The sequence below is a fragment of the Polypterus senegalus genome, chromosome 9, assembly GCF_016835505.1.
Source record: "Polypterus senegalus isolate Bchr_013 chromosome 9, ASM1683550v1, whole genome shotgun sequence".
Lineage (NCBI taxonomy): Eukaryota > Metazoa > Chordata > Cladistia > Polypteriformes > Polypteridae > Polypterus > Polypterus senegalus.
Window position 1 is genome coordinate 73,103,707 of NC_053162.1, and position 23,446 is coordinate 73,127,152.

General features: G+C 35.8%; 1 protein-coding gene across 4 annotated transcripts in view; it reads right to left on the reverse strand.

The window, feature by feature from the left end:
* Positions 1-18,752, reverse strand: part of cbfa2t3 (CBFA2/RUNX1 partner transcriptional co-repressor 3) — a 112,640-nt gene extending 93,888 nt beyond the window's left edge. For all 4 annotated transcript variants that reach the window (XM_039763277.1, XM_039763276.1, XM_039763275.1 and 1 more), the window contains exon 1: positions 18,026-18,752. In XM_039763277.1, the coding sequence (XP_039619211.1) occupies positions 18,026-18,224 (199 nt within the window). In that variant the 5' untranslated portion in view covers positions 18,225-18,752. The remainder of the gene's footprint in view (positions 1-18,025) is intronic.
* Between the last annotated feature and the right edge of the window lie 4,694 nt (positions 18,753-23,446).

A 23,446-nucleotide genomic window follows, 5' to 3' on the forward strand; every position in this document is an offset into this window, starting at 1 on the left:
ATCAGCCCTGAAAGAGTTAAAGAATTAATAGATATTTAAAATCAGAATGTATGATCTAAAGCATTAGCCCTCTAATCAATGCTGCATCAGCTCAATCACTTTCTGATCTTTAATGGCAATGATAAGAAAGTTTCATAGATATATTGGCTGTACTTCTTTTTAGAGACATTCATTGTATATATCATTTCTCTGCCCTGTGAGTAATGCTGTAGTTCATGCGAGCAGTCCATGAAAAAAGTAAACATGAAAAATGAAACCAGCTACTGGAACAGCAGTGAGGTTTCAATATTTCACAAGTGTTTCTCTTTAGGATCTCCTAAGACACCAACAAATCAGAAAGTCAACAAGTGTGACAGAATTGTGAATCTGGCTCCCAGTTGTATGCCAAGGTAGCTCCCTTCACTTCAGTCACTCCTCTGTTCCTTACAAAGACAAAACGACAACTTGTTCCCTGGTGGATACCACCCTCTTTAATATAAGAAGAAAGCTGCATGTAGTGTTGCATGCAATTGACCGCTGGATGGAAGATAAAAAAAACTGAATAAATACACCATTTTAAGACCTTTCTACACAGGGGAACATCAAGCAAATTGTACTAACTTTGTGAAATAAGGTAAATACAGTCAATTTATCATTACTTTGTATGATGCCCTTAACATGGAGAGCTCATTCAATGAACATGTTAAAAATGATCATTGCAGTTTCATTTTGTCAGATTGACAAGGGGGTGGTAGTTCTTGAATGTTTCCAACATGTCTGTTGTTTTGCTTTGTATGTGTCTATACCTGAAACTGTGTGTTCAACTGCAGATTGGGATTGTTGTTGCCAGGCAATGGCAATTATGCTGTTGTCACCTGAGCAGAAGGATATATATTGTTAGGCACAATCTCAGACATGGCAAAAAAAACTTCAAAACTGGGGCCTTCTCTAACCTGCCCAGAAAAAAAAGCCTCACCCCAATACTCTACTATACAGGCAGGCCCAAAAGGTGGTTTGCCTTCAAAAGTTCAAAAGCAAAAGAAATGCCTCAAAATATATCAAGAATGCCTTACAAGGGAGCTAAATTGATAACTTTGGTTTGTGGAGACAAGTTTCACCAAAGTTGTTATAAAATAGAGATTTCTTTTCTATAAGCAAAGGAAACATAACATTAGGAAAAAAAGCAAGAAAAACTAACAAATCCCAATACGTAATCCGGAAGCAGAATCCAAGAACAGAGCAAAAAAAAAAAATGAAAACCAGAAAATCCAAATGAAACAGAAATGCTTTACAATCAACCTGACTGAATGCACCATTTATGAGATCATCTTTCATAGCTCAATATAAAAGTACTAGCCATGTGCGCCCAACTACATTGCGTGTGTTAAAGTTGTCTGTGAAGGGCTCCCTGTTTAAACGCGGCTGCCAGTCGTGAACTGGGCCCTTCATCGTACAGCATTATGATTTTTTATAAGGGAAACAAAATTATAAAAGAAAACCCTTGGACATTGATTCGATAGGAATGGCCTACTCAGAATCACTGTCCGAATAGTAATTATGTGATGGTGTAGGAGCATTTCTGCTTCTGTCCATTCACAGTCCGTCTCGTTTTCATGACGCTATCGTTTCCTCTCATGATGTCTTCTCAACCTTTCTCCAATCTTGCAGGTTGCTTTGTGGCAATCCAAAGAGTAAGGCAATATACACGGAGCAATGGTTATAAAAGGGGGACACATAGGTATCCAGGCTCTTTAAAGCATAAATAGGGATCACTTCACTGACATGTGAGCAAGCCACGGTACAACTGTGAGACACGCAGCACTCGCTGGCTACAACGTAACAATAATAATTTCCGGAACGTGCTGTTACGTTGTCATTCATTTTACCCACTGTCTTTCTTTCATTCATATGTTACGTAGGTACGTACCTTTTATCTTCGGCAATCTCATTCTCTAACCAGGCCTCAGGAGCTAACCAGCGTAACACTGCCCACCACCCCTTTCGTTATTCTGGCACATTATTGACATCCCTGAGTAACAACAACGTACTAAACTGGAAGGTGGTCTACGCATGCGTGGAATTTGCGGACAAACAAAGATCAAGATCTAAATGAAGATCTCTTTAGTTAATTTAAAGCACAGCAATTTGTTTAGTTTGAATGTCTGTGTTTTGAGGTGTGACTGGAGTACTACAGTCTTCAGTAGTATAAGCCTGGAGGAGATTCTTAATGCAATGTCTATGTTTTAGCTGTCTCTCTACTGCCATCTAGTGCTTCTTCTAATTCATTCGCGGACAAAGATCAAGATCCAAATGAAGATTATATATAGAGATAGATAGCTAGAGGGAGGTCTCAGCAGCAGTGACATCATGATGTCTCCACCTCTTGGGGTCCAACAAACGGAATGCATAGAATACTGGAGAACCCAAGATGCATACAGCAGAGAGTGAATAATTAATAAACAGAGCAATAATGAAAAAAATACATAAATGTAATAAGTTAATTAAAAGTAAAACTTAAAAATAAACAAAAAAGACACAGAAAAGGAATATAAATATGCAGTATGAAGTATGAGCACACCCTGGCTAAAACATGACAATATCTGACTGTGGGTGCGGTTGTTTTACACTAACATAACTTTAATGGTGATAGGGAAAAGTCTCTGTCATTCAGGAAATAGAAATAACAAGTTTTACTCTGCAAATGTTGCAGAACCATAGATTTGTGCATTTATTCTATTACATACAAAAGAGACAGTGGCAAAAGACACCTGCTTGTTGTTGGCAAAGATAACAGCAGAGAAGCAATGACTTTTGTTAGTTAGGAATGAGTATTTCCTATTGGTAGTAGTAATAGTAATAGTATTGCCTCATGTACAAAATACGCTGCAATTTCTTGTGTTCCTGACCAACCTCCAACATGTTATCACTCTCCAGCACCGTGATAAACAACAATTTGGTAACATACTGTACATAATTGCATTTTACATGTAATTAATAGCAAACATTAATCAGCTTACTATATATACTACTTATATCAGTTTTGTCCACAGCAGAGCCTGCTTACTACACACTCGTGCTCACTAGTACTAGCTAGTTCAGCGCTGGCAATGAACCTAGCAAAACTTATTTTTAGTATATGGGATTATATGGTTCTATCACATTAGGCCTATTTAAGAATGTTATGGTTGGTAGATTTAGGAGTATTATTTCCTAAAATAACAGGGTCAAAGGGAAGAGTAGAGAGTGACAGAAACCTTTCCTGTAGATGGCTGCATATAAAGGGTGATTTGAGAGAGTTGACTTAGATGAAGATGTGACAATTTGAGAGGTGCACCAATGATGGGAATCGAAGGTGTATGTACACATGAGTGGATATCTATGTCTAGAGACTTACCATGATGACGGCAATATTTTGGTAGAAACATGTTACCACATTTTTGAAATCTTATTTTTTAACAGGCAAATTTGATCGAAAATTACATTTATAAAATACAAAGATAACAGTGTTCAAAAATGCTCAATAGCAAAAGTCATCTCTTGTGGCATTCTTAGGGCTATAACCGTTAATAAAAAGGTGATATTTAAAAGTGAAAGTATCACACATATAGCCCTATAAACATGTGTGAGTATTCATTAGAGATTACAAATATGTGTAAGACTGAGAAAGATTTGAGCTTGTCTAGGTCTAAGCACACCCGCTCGTTTTCATGCAAGCAGTTAGCAAAAGCTGCAGCTGAAGATAGAGAGTTGAGAGCTTGTATCAATACCTGAACATCTGCTTCTCTTTGAAACCACAAGACCGCTGGTGTGGAAGTGAGGGGATCTATCTCAGACACGTGTTGTGCAGTTACTTTAAAATACAAATGGGGTAAAGCAATAATATGTAGTAATGTTCAGAACATTATGTAACAACATACTGGTTAAGAATTTTTCCTTTCAGTAAGAAGGTGGTTAGCAGAGGCAAACTAAGCCAGCCCATAGTCTAAAGTCAAATTTTGCATTCATTTAACCATAAAGATTGACTGTTTGTTTATCAATATCAATATCAACAAACATGTGCTGTAGAAATGTTCATAGCAAAAAATACACACAGCTTGTGTGTTGCTCCTTCCATCTTGGACAGTTGCTGTGGAGAAAAGCGCAAGTATTTAATTTAGTGGACATCTAATTGGTAACATGCACATCTAGTTCAGGAAGTGTGTTTCTATCCCTGTTTAATTTCTTGAACTGACTGAAGTCATCAGAAGCATGTCTGTGATGGAGATGTGCCGTACCACATACAAGTAATATTGATTCACTGTATTAAAATTATTTTCTAGATTATTCTTGTGTGTGTTTGTTTGTACACAAAGATGTCATTGGTCACTTGCTGCCCTGTTGTATGTTCTATTTTGCAGCAGTTTTGCTGCAAGGAGAGATTCTAGATCACTGTGACATTGTATTGGAAATAGGTGTGTTATGATTTAGAAATCCCAACAACAACAACAACAACAACATGTATTTATATAGCACATTTTCATACAAAAGTAGCTCAAAGTGCTTTACATAATGAAGAAAGGAAAAATAAAAGACAGAATAAGAAATTAAAATAAGACAGCATTAGTTAACATAGAAAAGAAGTAAGGTCCGATGGCCAGGGCGGACAGAAAAAAAACAAGAACAAAAAAAAACTCTAGACGGCTGGAGAAAAAAATAAAATCTGCAGGGGTCCCAAGGCACATAATTCCCGAATGGTCCCAAAAAGCACCTTTAAAAATGCCTACTAGAAGAGAATATACTTCCAAACCCTGGTTAGATAACAGGGCAAACACTGGATCTTTATAAAAAAAATGTTTATTTTTATCAAAATGCTAATAAAAATAAAATAAAAAATAGGAATTGCCTGAAAAGACAAAGTCATTAAAGGTAAACAGTTCAAATACAGAATCCAGAAACAAAATCAAAAACTGAGCACAGATTCAAAAATCCAGAAATATCTCACCTACTCCAGAGTGCATTTACAATGAACCACCATGAAATATTTCTCATTTAATGTGAAGCTCAATAAATAAATAATTATTATTATTATATTATGACAAACAACACACATCTTTCAAATATATTCCAAATATACTTTTGACTTGGCAGTTATTGTCACAGGCATTATACCGGTGTATTGCTGTTGATATAAAGGAGCCCCAGTAGTGTTTGTTGACACACTTCTGCTGTATAATTCATTGGTTGAAAGTCCTCAGTGGATGTGCAGCATGATTGTTCATAATGGCATTCAGTTTTATTTTCATTCTGTACTTTTCTACTAACTCCAGTGGATTGAGGTTAGCCTTTCCTTTTAATTAACTTGTTGATTTGGTGGGCCTGTCTTGAAGTGATGCTACCGGTTCAGCTCACCACAGTGTAGTAAGTCACACTGACCATCACAGAGTTATAGAACATGTGAAAATTGTCACTGCTGACTTTAAAGGAGCATAATCTCCTAAGTAAAAAGGGTCTGCTGTGCCCTTTCTTATATAGTGTAGTTCTTGGTTCTGTTTTTTCAGTTGACTAGATTACTGTAACGCACTCCTCTCAGGACTACCCAAAAAAGACATAAATCATTTACAACGAGTGCAGAATGAAGCTGCTAGAATCCTAACTAGAAAAAGAAAATCCAAGCACATCTCCCCAGTTTTAATGTCACTACACTGGTTACCTGTGTCTTTCAGGATTGACTTCAAAATACTGCTTATGGTTTATAAAGCCTTAAATAATCGCGCTCCATCTTATATATCGGAATGTCTGACACCTTATATCCCAAATCGTAACCTTAGATCTTCAAATGAGTGTCTCCTTAAAATTCCAAAAGCTAAACTTAAAAGAAGTGGTGAGGCGGCCTTTTGCTGTTATGTACCTAAATCTGGAATAGCCTGTCAATAGGAATTCGCCAGGCAAATACAGTAGAGCACTTTAAAACACTGCTGAAAACACATTACTTTAACATGGCCTTCTCATAACTTCACTTTAACTTAATCCTGATACTCTGTATGTTCAATTCATCATAATAACTATTCATAGTGGCTCTAAAATCCGTACTGACCCCTACTCTCTCTTCTGTTTCTTTTTCCATTTTCTTTGTGGTGGCGGCCTGCGCCACCACCACCTACTCAAAGCATCATGATGCTCCAACATTGATGGACTGAAAGCCAGAAGTCTACATGACCATCATCATCAAGTCCTTCCATGAGAACCCTAAATACAAAGAGGACTGTTTCATTTATGTTAGGTAGAATGCCCAGAGGGGACTGGGCGGTCTCATGGTCTGGAATCCCTGCAGATTTTATTTTTTCTCCAGCCGTCCGGAGGTTTTTTTTTGTTTTTTCTGTCCACCCTGGCCATTGGACCTTACTCTTATTCAATGTTAATTAATGTTGACTTATTTTATTTTCTTACTGTGTCTTTTATTCTTCTATTCTTTAATATGTGAAGTACTTTGAGCTAAATGTTTTTTTATAAAAATGTGCTATATAAATAAATGTTGTTGTTGTTTTCTCTTTGCCCCATTTGTGTTTAACTTCTCAATGAAGATGTGATGGATTTACTGTAAGACCGCTCTATGTTATATTCCAATTCACTGTACCTTTGAACTGTAGTTCCAAAGTGCTCAAATATTTAATTTGTCAACATTGGGCTCCTTCACCATTTTGGGGTGCATAGCTCAGCTGCTTATCAGTGAGTCCCAAAGGAAACACAACCCAAATTTAATCTGTAACAGTGGCTGCAATGACACCTAGCCAGTTCAGTTTAGTTCATGATATTTATTGAATTGTGGAAAGGAAACTTAATCAATATGTGGACAACATGAAAAAAACTCACCCTTAGCTCTCAACATCTAAGATCTGAATGGTAGTAGCATGAACTGCCGTATTAGCCAGCTGGTCTTTTAAATAAGTACGATGCCCCATTTTTCCTAACATTGAACATAGAATACATTGTGGGAACTAAAAAGTGATTAACATAAGATACAGTTCATTAAGAAATTAGAATGAGGGAATAATGCTTCCTCTGAAAAGAATTTTTACAAGTCTACTGTGCTTATGTGTTTTTGTTCGATGCATCACAATGAAGCCTTAGTTGTTTTATGCTGAACCACTAAGAAGAGAAACAAGCCAATGGGTTACCTTGCACTCAATAAGACCCATTTTCTGTCTTTGCCAGTTATCGTTTATCCCAGCTGCAAGAGTGCATGCTAACAGCTGCCACAGAACAGGAAGTTGCTGTGCCATTTGTTTAAACTGAAAGAACCAAACAAGTAAACCAACCACAAAAACCCAACGGAAAGGTTTCGATTAAAGCCTTCTGGCATCCGTTAATGAACACTGAAATAATTTGAGAAAGTAGTTTAAAAGCATCTCTTGAAGTCTAATGCAATATCAGTACAGTTTAAAACTTTATCAAAATGTAATACTAACTGTACAACCTATTGCTACAATAAGATCATTTTAACAAATATTTATATATATTTATATATATATATATGATCGTGTAATTCTATTGCGTATGAAACAGATTTTTGGCAGGAAGCATGCCTCAGTTTGGTAAAAAGTACAGTACATTATATCTAAACCTTAACAAGACATTTTCTGTGTTGTATAACAGTTGTTTTTTTGTTTTGTTATATGACAATAAATTCTTTGACATCCAGCTTTTCATTTTTTGGAGCAGGTTGTCACACTTATGTGTTAAGTAACAATCTTTCAGGTTCTGTTAAGGTAAGCACTAACAAACCGGGACAAGAGGGGGCACTACCTGTAGTTCTGAGAAGGCAACCATAGGTGTTGACTGACCACACCTCCAGTGCCCAGAACAAGCCTCAGCCCTTCAGGTCTGGTACCATAAAAGCAGAGGTCTCTTTTAAAACAGACCTTCATTGAAGATGGAATTCCTGAAATTTACCTCACAACTCCAGACTGAGAAATTAAAGTCTTGGCCCACCGTTGAGAGTCTGTTTTGTTGTGCTGCCACACACTCTCTATTTTATCATTCACCAGGTTGGTACCTCATTATTCTTTTGAATCCCTTCTGGTCTGTAACTCTGGTCATAAGGTTTTCAGTAAGGACCTCAGTCAACAAACAGGGAGCATCATGATGAAAGAAGTAAATTGACAAGTTGGACAAAATAATAATAAAATCCAAAAATGCAGTGCTGCTAGTCTAAAATCTAAAAGATCATCTTCTATTGCTTTGGAGTGCTTATCACTAGGCAGTACCAAGACATCAATAGTCCAAGATGATGACAGAGTTAAAGGAAAAAAGGCACATTTTTATAATAGTCTAAACCCCCTCTAGTTATGATGATACTTTTTATGAAAACACTGTGGGGATTAACACTCCCATGGCACAGAAATATATTAGGCCAACTTTACTATACATTTATTGTCGGGTACGTCATATTGAAACAATATGGTAAAAAACTATTTACCGAAGTGTAACTTACTTTCAGGGTATCATTTATTACTACAGTTTTATACAAAGGAACAGAAACTGTGTTAAAGATTTCAGATCTTCTGTTAGCATAATTTCTTTTATATTTTAGCAAGTTTATCAATCTTTACTACTGTATATTTAAATAGATTTGTGGATTTATATATATGCAAGTAAGTAAAACAAAAAAATACCTTGTTGTTACTGTAGGTACACCTCTTATTCTATGACCTTGTGTGCAATGATTGTCTGAGTTGCATATAACTCCTATATTGTTGTTAATCATTTGTTCTGTAGTTTAGTCTAAATGGATTATTATTATTAGCAAGCATCTATCAATCCATTTCTCACCTACTGTAGTCCATTTAGTCTTTCTTGTTCACAACTGCAGAGGCTGGAGGTAGGAACCAGACCTGTCCGAAGGTACCAGTCAATCACATGGCAACTAAAAAGAATATAGCACTACTAGGGGACTTACCCACTGCTCGCTTCACTCGCCAACCCCCCTGGCCTGCACTACGTGCCACCCACTTTGCTTCTCTGCCACTCGTGTTGTAAAGAGGGGGGCTGAACACTCCCCAAGGAGACGCAGTCTACGAAACCCCCTCTTAAACGGTGATACAATGAGAAACAAATACAGTTTTTTTTTACCTCCTCTTTGCTCAATCGGCTGCTGAATTACTGCTGCTGCCGTGTCGTGTGATCTGCATCTTGCGCGGCACTTCAAACATTTAAAAGCCTGTACAGCAATTTTCTTTGTCATCTACTCTTTGTCTTTTATTTCCGGCCCAGGGCATGGTTAAATCTCTTGGCACAAAGTCTCATCTTGTGGGACATGAGTTCTTGATATTTTTTAGTTTATAATTTAAAAAGAGAATAAGAATCTGAAAATCTAACAACATCACATTAAAGTTTTCTATAAATTCTGAAAAGAATGATACCAAACATATATATGTAGGTTTTAAAATAAGGCCAATTTAAAGCGTGACATAAAAACGTCACATAAAATCGTTGCACTTTTAGGCTTAGGATTTTATATATATAGAGTAGATATATGGTCATGTCTTACATCTGTGTATACCATTGCCTATTCCTCCCATTTGCTTTTCACCCATTTTCGTGCCTCCCTTTGGCTGCTAATTGTATTAAGGATGTTTGGAAATTACTTTATGTTTAATTAACAGCTTGAAATATGGCATTTTTTATTCATTGCATCAGTTGATATTTTGCTAATTTCTTGTGTCTTGTTTCTTTTGTTTTAAAATTTTAGCAATTGTACTTCAAATTCATCATTTTGCTTATCTCCTTATATGATTTTTTTTGACAGGTTTGAGGGCTTCAGTTTTTGTTTCAGTTTGCTATGTATATTCAAGTTTGTCCATCTTTCATATTTTATTTTTTCCCTCATCTGCAGCATGATGTAGTGTACACTTTAAAGATTAGAGACAGACTGTATTTGCTCACTTGATGTGTGCAATATGTTACCTTCTTTTTGGAAGTAACATTCAGCTAACCTAATTTTTCATTCTTCTATGATTTTGGCTTCCTCTTTACACTATACTGAGCTGTTTGTACTTGAACACATCCTATTTATTTTAAGCATGCAGAAAATTTGTATTTGAGTTTTGTTTTAAGCAAGAATGGGTACTTCGCTCGTAAGGTGTTGAAAATCGTGGTCCAAATTTGAAGAGTTAATAAAGGATGGTGGCATTTCACTGCATCCTGTCTGAAATTTGAGCCTTGACCACATCCACATAAGAAGAACAAAAATGCACATGATTAGAAAATGCATTTCAGTGATTAACAATTAGGCATTGTTAAAAGGTTGTCATTTGGAAGGAGTACAGCAGGACAGACTTCAAAGTTTCAATAGGAGAGTATCCTTGAGTATTCTTATTTAAATTGGCACCTTTTTATAGACCTCCGCATGTCAATGTTTTGCTCCTTTAGATAAACTGAAAAGAAATGTAGGGCTGCAACTGCTGTAACTCTCTGTAGATTAAAGGTACAATAGGTGAGGGTTCGAAAAGCTGCAAGTGAACCATTATGAAATTGTAAAAGTACAGCTCCACTGCTACATCTGAATAGACCTCAGCAGTAGTGAAAATGGATAAATGCTTGGAACAATCTGTATTTTTTTGAAGACTTTATATTTAATAGACAAGGCAACTGTTATTTATTTCTGTAGCTGAGATATTTAACTGTCAAGCATAGGTTAGCAATAAACATATATGAAGGCCCAGATACACATCTAAGTGCCACAAACCATTAGGCTTCATCTTGCCATAGGGATCAGTCAATCAGAATATTAATTCCCAGAAATCTGCATAATAATTAAACATTTTCTCATTTATTAGGGGATTTCTATTTCTATTTTTTGCTCTCTTTCACCACCCACTTGCAATATCTCTTGCAGCTAAGCATGCTATCCAATGAAAACGGTAGCAGGACATCCTCCTAACCGGACAGAAGCTAGCTCGGGTGTGGCTTCCCATGTTTGTCTTGGCTCCCAGCTTTTGACAGAATGACTGCTAAAAACAATCTGTCCCTGCAAATCCAAAATAAAGCAGTTAGGGGTTCATTTTTTCTAACATTACTGTACACTTTTATTTTTTTTTTGAATAGCTAAAACAGTATTAATGATATAATTCCTTTTTTTCCCCCCAACTATCAACACAAGTTCAGTACTACACATTCATCTGTGCAAACCTTAAATATCTATGTCAAAATTAAATATAACCACATAAAACATTCACTTTTCCATCAAAGTCAAAGTTTTGCCATCATATGATACACAAAAGAAAACAAATAAACAAACATTGGTGATAACCAGAACACACTAAAGAGAAAAAATCATAACACTACACCAAAAACCTTTCCTCTTCAGGAATTAATGCCTATTTTCAGATTACTGTAACCTTATTAGTAACTGACAGAAAATTGCAGGTTTGGCACAAATGCAGCAAATGTTTTTATTTGCACTCTTGAGTCAGAAATGGAAGAAACCTACAAACACATTTACTATACTGTATACATACAGTACATACAGTATAAAAAGAAAAAATACATAGGTTTGTACTACCGTATTCCAAACCTCACTGCTAACAAAATACTACACACACAGCATTGCAACATTCCAAAAACATAAAACTACAAAGACCAGTATAAGCTATTTAGTAAACTAGTCCGCCTCTATATGGGTAGGGTCATGTCACAAAATGTTACCCCCATGACATTGAATGTTATCACTTGCCAGACAGTGAAGAATATATGCTCATGTGTGCCATATCCCTCTTTGAATGGATTCAAGTGAAATGTCTCCACATGCCTCTTTCATGGCTTGCAGGAAGTTCTCTCTGTGCTAGGAGTTCTAGTCATACACCTTCCATCACCTTGCAGAGTAAAATTCAAATTCACAAACTGACTGACTATTATAATGACATTCTTTACACTGCCTGTAAATGGGACAGAGAACATAGGAACATAAATACAGTAAAAGTTCCATACATTATAGTTTGGGATGTACCAGCATATACTAAAAGTATCAATTCTTGACCCTTATGGAATTTCTTTCAATTGGCACATGGTACAATTGCACCATCTTTATTCTGTTCCAATCAAGCTCTCACTGAAACTTTGATAAGCCTATACAATCCATTTCTGGGAATAATTCCTAATCTTCTATTGTTTGCTGTTGCATTTCTCACAGATGTTTTGCATTGTTGCCAATGACCATATTTACGATGGTCATTTCTTGGTCATCTGCCAGCAACTGTTGTCTGCCTCCTACAGATTGTTGCCTCTCAGTTCTGCAAAAACACTTTTTTGACAAGAATATTGTCTTCCACAAACTCTCTCCCTCTCATTGTTTGGTTCCATTCTTCCAAAAACAGTGATGTTCCTTTGATCCTATTTATATTTGTAAGGTTTGCTTGATGAGTAAACACTTTTGATGGTTAGTATTTACACCAGGATAAAGGAGTATGAACTGACTACACATTGTGATGACTTGAGTTAAATGTTTTGATTGCTAGTATTTGCTGCATGAGCACAGGGTGATACATGATTATGTCTGTTAATAGAGTTTAGGTGTATGTTTTTCTCAATTTGATAAAAGTGAACAAATACTTGGGATTGTGTTAAAAATGCTTTAGTTGCCTCACATTTTTATGCAATCTTTTTGTTCAACCCACTAAATTAAAGCTGAAAGTCTGCACTTCAACTGCATCTGAGTTGTTTCATTTAAAATTCATTGTGGTGACGTACAGAACCAAAATTAGAAAAAAGTTGTCTCTGTCCAAATATTTATGGACCTAACTGCAAATGACTTTATTTGAAAAAGTGTTAATATGTTGAGAGCTGAAGTAAGGCTTTAGAGGATTTTGTCATTGAACCAGTTCTAGTGTTTTAACAAACCCAAAAAAATGTTTTTATTTTAGTTCAATTCAGAAATAAATTCTGAGAATAATATTCTGCATTTTTAATAATTGATCTGAGGATAACATGATAGCCTGATATTCAAGATTTCTGAAGTTATCTCTATTAAGAGTAAAAGTAAAATTTTCAGCTCTCATGGGTTAATTTCCTGATAAAGGCTGGATTTTAGGAAACCAATTGGACAGAGAAGGAAATTAGCATTGTTGATGGTAAATAGTGGCTATGCATAGATAGTTGAAAGGGCAGCAGTAGAGTTTTTTTTTTTGCCACAGGTGATTTGCAAAATCGAGATTGAAAACTTCCTCATATACATAAGATGGAAAAACCCAAATAGAACCATGTAGAACAGAAGTATTTTACTTGAAAAAACCCTTTTGCTTTAGAAAGTTTTATTGATTTTTTTCTAAGAGACATGCAAATATATTACTAGGCGCTATATAAATAAAAAGAATTATTATTATTATTATTATTATTATTATTATTATTATTATTATTATTATTATTATTATTATTATCACACATACTAAAATAGACAACTCTGACAGTCTGCCCAATATTCTAAACCTTAGATTTTTTGACAAGGTCTCTATTTTCTGTGTCTGGAACAATTTAGAATGGATTTTTAAATTTCTTATTGACCCACTAATTTTTTTAGAACCCATCTTTCTCAGTTGTGCCAATCTGACCCCTTCTTTACACCAGAATATTACATACTGCTCTAACTGTCTTTGCTTGTCTTCTCTTCTTCTTTCATAGCTTCTTTATAATAGCTTAAAAGCATATTTCAAAATTATGAGTACTTTTTTAAAAAAATAAACTGAACAATATTAATATCTATCTATCTATCTATCTATCTATCTATCTTTAAATATGAGATTAATGACTTATATGACAATGCCATGGACCTGCATTACTGTAATATCACATGCAGCTCAAATGAAAAACATGAGAAATATTTGGAAAATGCTATTCTGTTATTTTCTTATTTTGTGCTTGCTATTTGCATTGTTTTTATTTATACTTTGCATGTGCATGAGCCTCACACATATATTGAGCAGTTTATAGTAATGTGAACTGTGACACGAGCTTTGAGTTTGGTAGTGGGGCTATAACTGTCATGGGATACGCGTCATCCATATTTATTCCCTTTGTTCATTGTGACAGGAACTGGGCAGAGTTATTTGTAAGGCTGAAAAGAGAGGGGTAATTTTGAGAGTGACTGCATCATGGTGTGCTTAATTGTCTTTTTAAGGAGGGCAGGAATGTCCTCCTTTAAAAATCTTAGTAGACCTGTAGGAAAGAGTTAGGTGCAAGTTCATGGGACGCCACGACTGGAAGAAAGAGAGAAGATCCATTTAGCGCTTTGGCCTAATATTGGCAAGCTGTCTAGCCATGGCTATTTCTATTACAGTCACTTTTAAGCCTGTAGTCTTGAATAGTAGCTTAAAAGTCTTTAAATATACCCTTGATTGTTTTGGATGCTTTTTCAGTTACAGAATCTATTGAAATATATTCTATTAAATATATGTGGTATTTGGGTAACCATTAAGTAACTGAAAGTGACATTAGACATTATACTAGTGTACATAGGTGCTTGTATGTTTATAGGCTCATGCACATGCATGATTTTACATCCAGCCATCCATTATCCAACCCGCTATATCCCAACCACAGGGTCACGGGGGTCTGCCAGAGCCAGTCCCAGCCAACACAGGGAGCAAGGCATTAAACAAACCCACCGCAGATGATTTTACACGTGCATACTTTTTATTTATATACAAGTGTATGAAACTTTTTTAATTTCCAGTTGTTTATTTTTACATCACAGAAAGGGTATAATATTCCTCTTTTTTTGTCTTTTCAGGGGATTAGTTAACATCATATCCTAGGTTTATTGTATGTGGACCTTACTATAATAAGAAATCTCAATTTAATCCTTACTACTCAACTGCCAGGGGTTTGTTATGTTTTAAATGTGCCCTGTCTCTTGGCATGTCAAGTTAGAGGACTGGGACTCTGTGAAATGTGGTCTAGTATCATTTGGGGAGGCAAAATGGGGGAGCAAGTTACTTCTTATTTATCCTTTTCACCCCTACTACTGTAAGTGCCAACATAATTATAAGCTTCTTAGACATAATGCATGGCAATAATATGAACTCAATGTTAAAGCTCATTTATGAAACAACATACTACTTTTATTTAAGATTACAAAATAGAGATATTATCCTAAATGTATTTGCATCAATCCTCAATATGAATATTCATAAAATTATAATGGCCGGTGGTTTTAATTGAGTTTTAAATCCAGACATGTCTAGATCATCAGCTACAGAGATGATAACTTCTAATGCCAAAAAAACAATCTCACAGTTTGTTAAGGATCATAACTTATCAGCCCCATGAAGATTCTTAAATCCAAATGCGAGAGAATATTCCTTCTTCTCACCGGTACATCATAGTTACTCAAGAATTGATTATTTCTTTATTGATGATTATTTAATGCCCACTTTCAAATATAGTAAGTACAATGTTATTGTTATCTTTGATCACGCTCCTTTGATCTTGGAGCTTGAATCACTATGCCCTACACACTCATTTTGTGGATGGTGTCATTAGGATGCACTTCATAATAGAGAAGCTTTTATGTGTTGCTCTACTACACCTTTTTCAACCCTCTCAAACCTACACAGTATTTAATCTTTGGAAAACGTCTTTGATTAAAACACTTAGAGAACTGCATATACTGTAGATGTTATTTCATCTTAGGAGCAATTGAACTTCAAATTTAACTTCCCAGAAACACACATTTTCTACTACTTTCAATTAGTAATTTATCTAAAAGAAACTTACCCAATTTTCCACACCTCCCACTTATTTCTGTTTTAGAAGAAATACTGACCAGTCTTGAAGACTCACCCAGCATCTCAACATTATATGAAAGCATCTCAAACAGTCTTCCTTTCAAAGCTGCTATGGTGGGGAAAGGATCTTTCTATTGACATATCAGAAAAGGAGTAGAAGGCAGACATGCATAGAATACACTCAAGCTCCATATTATGTGAAGCATTTAGTAATTCAACTTTAAATATGTTATAGAGCACATTTATCTTGTTTAAAATTATGCAAAATGTATCCAGGGAAAGATTCAACCAAGATTGAACATTACACTCTAGATTCATCCTCACAGGGCCACATGTTTCGGGCATGCACCAAATTAACATCATTCTGGACAAAAATCTTTGAAAGACTCTCGGACAGCCTTGGTGTCACAACAACTTGTAATTCATTAATAGCTGTGTTTGGTGTTCTCCCAGATGGGCTTAAAATGGTGAAAGACGACTTGATTGTTCAAACCTATACCACACTACTAACACATAGAGTTATCTTGCTTAATTTGAAGAATTTAAACCCACCTTTTATAAGTCAGTGGGTAACTGATGTTCTATACTTTTGAAATTGGAAAAAAAAACTCTTGTTTGTAGGATCTGTTCAATACTTTTTTAAAAAGATTTAATTAATATTCATTGCATTCATGTTCCGGGGAACATGTTCCCTTTTATTTATTTATTTATTTATTTATTTTTTGGATGGGGATTGAATTCTGTTTTGTTAGGTTTTGTCTTTTTTTTCTAGTTTGACTATGAAGTCATTTATTGTATAAGTTTGACTTGACTGAATGCAGTTGTTTGTGTGTAAAATTCTAATAGCTTTCCTATATTTCAGTTTCAAGGGTACATACAGTAGCAGTTTGTGAAGTGTAAGACTCCTGCTTTGCAGTGCTAAATAGCATTGATGCTTACCACATGAACAGCAGATGTCTTCATTAAACCCTGAAGGTTACTCATTTGTTTGTTCAGTGTCACATCTCAGAATGTGAGGTAAAGGATGAGTCAAAACAGGTGCTATTGGTCAACGTAATTCTTGTTTATAAGATCTCCCTCATACTATATTGACTAAGTGTTTGCTGCTATCATACAGTAATAAAGGCATTTTCAAATACACACAAGGACTGAAAGTAAGAAAAAGCCTCATCAAGAAGGTAGCTATACTTGTTGGAAATCTACTAATGAAGGTATTGTTGAACTTTGAACATTGTGATTTATAAGCGCATGCTTGTCTTGAATTGCCATGTACCCCTACACTGCGGTTATTATCATTTTTATTATCTAATACATTCAAGCACAAGTTTTTTTTTTACTTACCCATAGCTTAACAACATGCCTGAAATTGTGGGGATCAGTAGTGGATGTGAACAGCAGATATCCCATTTTTTACAGGAAATGTGTAGGTTGAGGAATGTGCAGGACTGATGTAAATCTTTCTGATTAAATGTTATTAAAGTAGCATTTTGTCAGCTACCACAAATATTCTGTACTCACATCCACAAAATGAGCTTTGCTTGATATAAGAAGAACAACTGCCCCTCTTTATTCTCATTTGTATAACTTTCTTTAAGCTGCCCAGAATGCACTTAAGAGACAGCAAACTATTATAAAGATTACAAGCACAGCAAATAATACATATATGAATATTTTTTGGTGACACTAGAAAATGTGGGTGATTCTCCTTGTGCCAAATGGAGTATTATTCTATAAATAAAGTAGTAGAGTGTTGTACCGTAGATTAGCCATAGATTGATACAGGAGAAAGTAGGATGAAATGACACCTTTTATTGGCTAACTATGGTTATTTCACCCTATTTTCTCCTGTATCTATAAATAAAAGAAAGAGATGTTGATTTACTGTAAGTTCAGTAGCAATGTACTGCCTAATTTTACCCTACTTCACCACAATACCATTTTAAAGTTTTTAGATACCATTCCTCCACTTTTTGTATCCCAGAGATGGTGCATAATGAGTGTGGACTTCTATTTATATTCTAATGGATTACATTATCAATCTATCTATCAATCTAGAAGTATGAGATTTATGATTTAGGTGACAATGCCGTGAACTAGTATTACTGTATATACTATATACAGCCCAAATGAAAAACATGAAACATATTTGGAAAATGCTATTCTGTTATTCTATCATTCCTTCCTTATTGAAGACCATCTCAAGACACAGTTTTAACTTACTAATGTCTACTTTTCCATAAAAAGTCCCTATCAGTCTCTGACGCAATGATGTCCGTGACTTATTAACTTACCTGATGTGATATCTCTGGAAGGCTGAGTTGACTGAGAGCGACTAGTAACCAAGGTAAGGGTAGGACACTTCTGCATTGTATTCCTGTAATGTTCCAGTTTTATGTTTCCTGGAAAAGCTGTTCTTGACTGGCTAGTATCCTTTTTAGCCTCTCTTCTCCTTCGTTCTTTTACCTCCATTACTCCTAGCTGCTTTGGCATTTCGCAATACACTGACAATCGCTTGTGGGCCAGGCACTGTTTCTCATGAGTTGAAAAGTAAAGTATTTTCACATATATTTTCAAATTATATATACATATGAATGTTTGGACAGTTGACTCTGTTAAATTCCCTTTTTAGAATTAAAGTCCACGTGCCAGATTTAGCACTCTAGACACATCAGCCCACATCACTGTCTACACAAGTACTAGTAGAAGGCATGGGGAAAGTTTGGCTATGATAGGCACCTGATGCTAGTTGCTCCAGGAGCAGTCCTCCTTTTCACTTTCACTTTTTATTTTTATTGCTTCATACTCTTTTGCGCAATTTACTTTTTTCCTTGATGGTTTGAAATTTCTTCTTTCCAATAAATATCTGAATTTACAAATGCAGTAGACGGGTCCTCCAATTGAAAAAGGTCCAATTCATGAAAAAAATAGTAATGCGTAGCGTTCCTGAAGTGACGATCTTGCACCTGTGTTCTTGTTGTTTGCTTCTTGAAAACAGGAGAAACCTTAATGGAGGGAGTTCCATGTAATGCGCTAGCTAATTGCGTGTGTGTATGTGTGTGTGTTTCTTTATTTCTGTTTCTGCGTCATGGGGTGGGTACTGTTCACCACAGCGCAAGGGGAAGGTAACAGGACTGTTCAATAGTGATAATGCAAGCAGACTAACAAGCAGCTTCAGTCTGTGCTTCCTTCATCAGGAACCAGCTGTGGCTGAGTGTGGTGCAGGCTTTCCCCTAGTCCGGACACACATGGCTCTCTTTGTCCAGCTACTTCCTTCCATAGAGCCTATCACCATATCACACTCTGTCTACATGCAACTCTCACTCTTACTGCTTATGCTTGCAAGGGTGAAAGCACATGGCCTGACTCTAGACAGATCTCACTGACTAAACTCAACAGAGCCAAGTGCCTCAGCTGTGGCTTACTTTGCTGTATTTTTTTTCTTTTTGTCAAAAGCATGCACTTTACATCCTCTTTTTCTTAAGGGCTTTTTGGGAACCAGAAAGTACTTCCCTTTTGAAAGTTACACAATTGCTGGGACAGCATCACATTTGTCATGCTTCATAGGACAGAGATTTTAAATGCAGCTTTTCATGTTTAGTGCTTCTTATGTTGATTATTTAGTATTCTTAGATCCAATGTCTCTTAGTTTCTTGGGCAACTACATCCAGTTGCTCCAGCTTAAACGTTAACAGCCAATACTGCAGCGTATTATATACTTAATATCTCTTCTTTTCATGCAATGCAATGGAATTGTTTTAGAACGTTTAGAATAATTGGCTACTTGTGGCTAAGTGTGTGAGGGTGCTCTACACATAACTGGCACAGAATTCAGACTTGGTTCCTAACTTGTGGCTTATGTAGTCAAGATTAGCTCCTGTGCCTTGCTTTACTAAAATGGAATCATTTGGTTTCAGTCAATAAATTGATGGGTGGATTCCTCAAATATAATTAGGTATTTGTCAGTGGGAAACATTCCAGCAGTGTCTTAGCTAGAAGTCTTTCTAGAAAGGGTACTATCAACCAATTAAATACTAATAAATACAGTATGTACATTTTTTGATACTTCAGCAAATTCTTGAGATGCAAATGCATTCAGTTTAAGGATGATAATTCTCTTCAGTCATAAAGTAAGGTCGTAATGTTCAATGTTTACTTTTTGTAACTGCAACAGTTTTGTTTTTCTCCTGTTACGTACTTTTAAATGCTCATCTTATTTCAGTGATTTCAAAATAGACAAAGTCAAACATTGCCATGGCATGTTCCCACTGCAGTCATTGTGAAACTTAGCCACATATTTTGTTCAACCATGTGGATGTGAGAATAGCAGGTGCATTCAGGGACTTTCTGAGTGCAAGGTATTGAGTCCCAAGATCACTCAGACAGAAACCCTGTACTGTCAAGCAAGGTGTCTTTCCGGCTACAGACTGTCTTTGCAGTATTTTTTTCTGACCAAGCTAAAGAAGTCCTTTAATTAGCTATAAGATATATAGATAATAGTTAATGGTGGTTTATCTATGGCACCTAGTCTACTATGTTTTTCCTGCTAGGAACAATACATTCTTTGCCAGGACTGTCATCTAATATTAAATTTAAATAATATATTAAAAAATGCAAACCAATCCCAAAAGAGAATTTCTTTCACTATGTATTGGGTGGACTGGAGCTCTATACTTGGTCACTCTTTTTTTTGTCCACATTTGTCATCTGGCCACTTATCTAATGTCTGTACTCACGTGATGAGAAAGACATTGGAAATAAAATATGCACCCTAACTAGGCATCTCTAAAATTGGATGTCCTGACCTTTTGAAAGCATCTAGTTTAGTGCCCCCAAGGTTTTGTGCTTTAAGGGTTTAATGTTATTTTTTCCTATTATTGTCTTTCTTCATTGTAATATTTTGTCTAGTGTTTTTACCCATTTTTGCCTTTGCTTGCTTGCCTTGTGTTCTGACATCTTGCCTGCCTTTATGAATGCTGTTTTTCGGATAAAAGACTTGTATAATAAAGCATTTTTACATCCATTTTTTATATCCTTTCTCATTGTTGGTTTGCTCCGATCTGCTCAACTACCTACAGTACATGCCCAAGAGCAATGTGTTGTTTCAGACATCCAGCTCTGGAGGCTCCTGTGTAAATACTTCCATTTGTGTGGGTGCATCTGGCCAGCATGTAACTGCAACTTTCTTAACCTTTTGGTTAACGAAGCATCATTTGTCATAATTTTCTGTGTTTGGATATTGCAAGAAATTGATACTTTACAAATGTTGAATACTCTCTCTGACCAGCCCCAATTAAAGGGTAGAGATGGTAGAGAAATACAAATATCTGGGAACAATCATTGATCACAAACTAAACTTTGATCTTAACACAGAGTAGATTTTCTTTCTTAGGACAAAAGTGGAAAAAACCATAATGACACTTCTTTATAAGTCCTTTATTGAATCTATTGTTATATTTGCTTTTATCTGTTGGTTTGGCAATATCAGCAATAAGAATATAAACCATCTTAGCAACATTAGAAAAATCAGCTGTAGAATTTGTTCACAGCAGACCTCTATCACTGAAATATATTGCAAACAGGCTAGAAACTCAATTCTGTCAGACAGTAGCCATCCACTTGTCTCTAAATTCCAGCTCTTGCCATCAGACTACAGATTTAGGTTTCCAAAGGTAAAGAGTAACAAGTTTAGGAAATCTTTGTTTCCCTAGGGTTATAAGCATTTTAAATTCTGTTACTAGTATAGATGCTGCAAAATGTTAAATTCTGTGATATTGTTTTGCGTATTGTTGAACATAATTATTTTTATTTGTATTAATCATGAATGTGTGTTTATGCAATAACATTGGTCATCAAATGTTGTGTCTTTGTTTATCTATTGTCTTCCTTTTTTGTACTTTTCTGCTGAAAACAAATTTCCCTCTGGGATAATAAAGTCTACCTAACCTACCAACTTAATAAATAAAAGGTTTTACCAGAAGCAGTGTTTTTTTTTTGCATGAAACTAGCATGGCATAATACAGAATAATGGCCAACTATGCATATAGTTAAAATCACATTCCTAATATGCTGACTTTTGCCATCATGGTTGGACTGTCAAACCCTGATTCATAGTGTTTTGATCAATGCTTACCATTATATACAGAGATAGGAATGCCTTTATGGATCACTAAAAAATGTCTTGGACCATGTTCCAACGACACTCTGTTCATGGTCTCTGTTATGATGTACACCCTTGACAACTTTTCCATTGTTAAATCTGTCTTTTTTAGTATTGGGATTAAGCTCTCATGTTGCTGTTGACTGGTGTTTGGTCATCTTCAGCAGTTAATCCTACTTTTCCTAAGAAGCTAGATTTACACATAATATTGACAAAATTCCCATGATATGGGTTGCAATCACCTCTTTTGTTTATTAGAGTTAATTTGATCACCCACAGATGTGTCAAGGAAGTTGTGTCTCCCAATGTACAGAATTCACAGCATTGCTGCTTGGTGCTTTTTTCTTTTAGGCAAAAAAAATATCACACACAACTGTTATTTCCTGGGAATGGTTTTTCCTCACCCTTGTCTAGCTAGCGCTGTTTCTAGATCTGTCGGTTATAGAGCATATACAGTATTTGGCATTCTGAGATGCTCCCTACAGTCCCATCCACATCCTTTACAGATCATTACCTCTCTAGAGAAACAGTTTCACAATATTTAGATGCATGTGCCACAGGACAAAATTTGGCACTTGAATAACTCCATGCAATGACTCTTTGCTGCTTGTGTTGCCAATCTGGGGTTTTAACTCATATTAAAGATCCCCTGTGTAGCTTTGTTCTGCTTCAATAAATTGTTCCTTTGTGCTCCTTTTTGGAATCATTTCTTTTTACACATCACCGTTTTTACACTAGTTTTCATGTAAATTGGACAACTGCTTATGGGCAGAACTGTTTTCTGCAGTGGAGTGCATGTGTATTTTTGTTGTAATTTCTGTGAAAGAATACAGTATTTAGCAGTTAGTCTAAAATTCCAAATGTTTCTATCCATGTATTGGTAAGACATACAGTGGTGTGAAAAACTATTTGCCCCCTTCCTGATTTCTTATTCTTTTGCATGTTTGTCACACAAAATGTTTCTGATCATCAAACACATTTAACCATTAGTCAAATATAACACAAGTAAACACAAAATGCAGTTTTTAAATGATGGTTTTATTATTTAGGAGAAAAAAATCCAAACCTACATGGCCCTGTGTGAAAAAGTAATTGCCCCCTTGTTAAAAAATCACCTAACTGTGGTGTATCACACCTGAGTTCAATTTCCGTAGCCACCCCAGGCCTTATTACTGCCACACCTGTTTCAATCAAGAAATCACTTCAATAGGAGCTGCCTGACACAGAGAAGTAGACCAAAAGCACCTCAAAAGCTAGACATCATGCCAAGATCCAAAGAAATTCAGAAACAAATGAGAACAGAAGTAACTGAGATCTATCAGTCTGGTAAAGGTTATAAAGCCATTTCTAAAGCTTTGGGACTCCAGCGAACCACAGTGAGAGCCATTATCCACAAATGGCAAAAACATGGAACAGTGGTGAACCTTCCCAGGAGTGGCTGGCCGACCAAAATTACCCCAAGAGCGCAGAGACGACTCATCCGAGAGGTCACAAAAGACCCCAGGACAACGTCTAAAGAACTGCAGGCCTCACTTGCCTCAAATAAGGTCAGTGT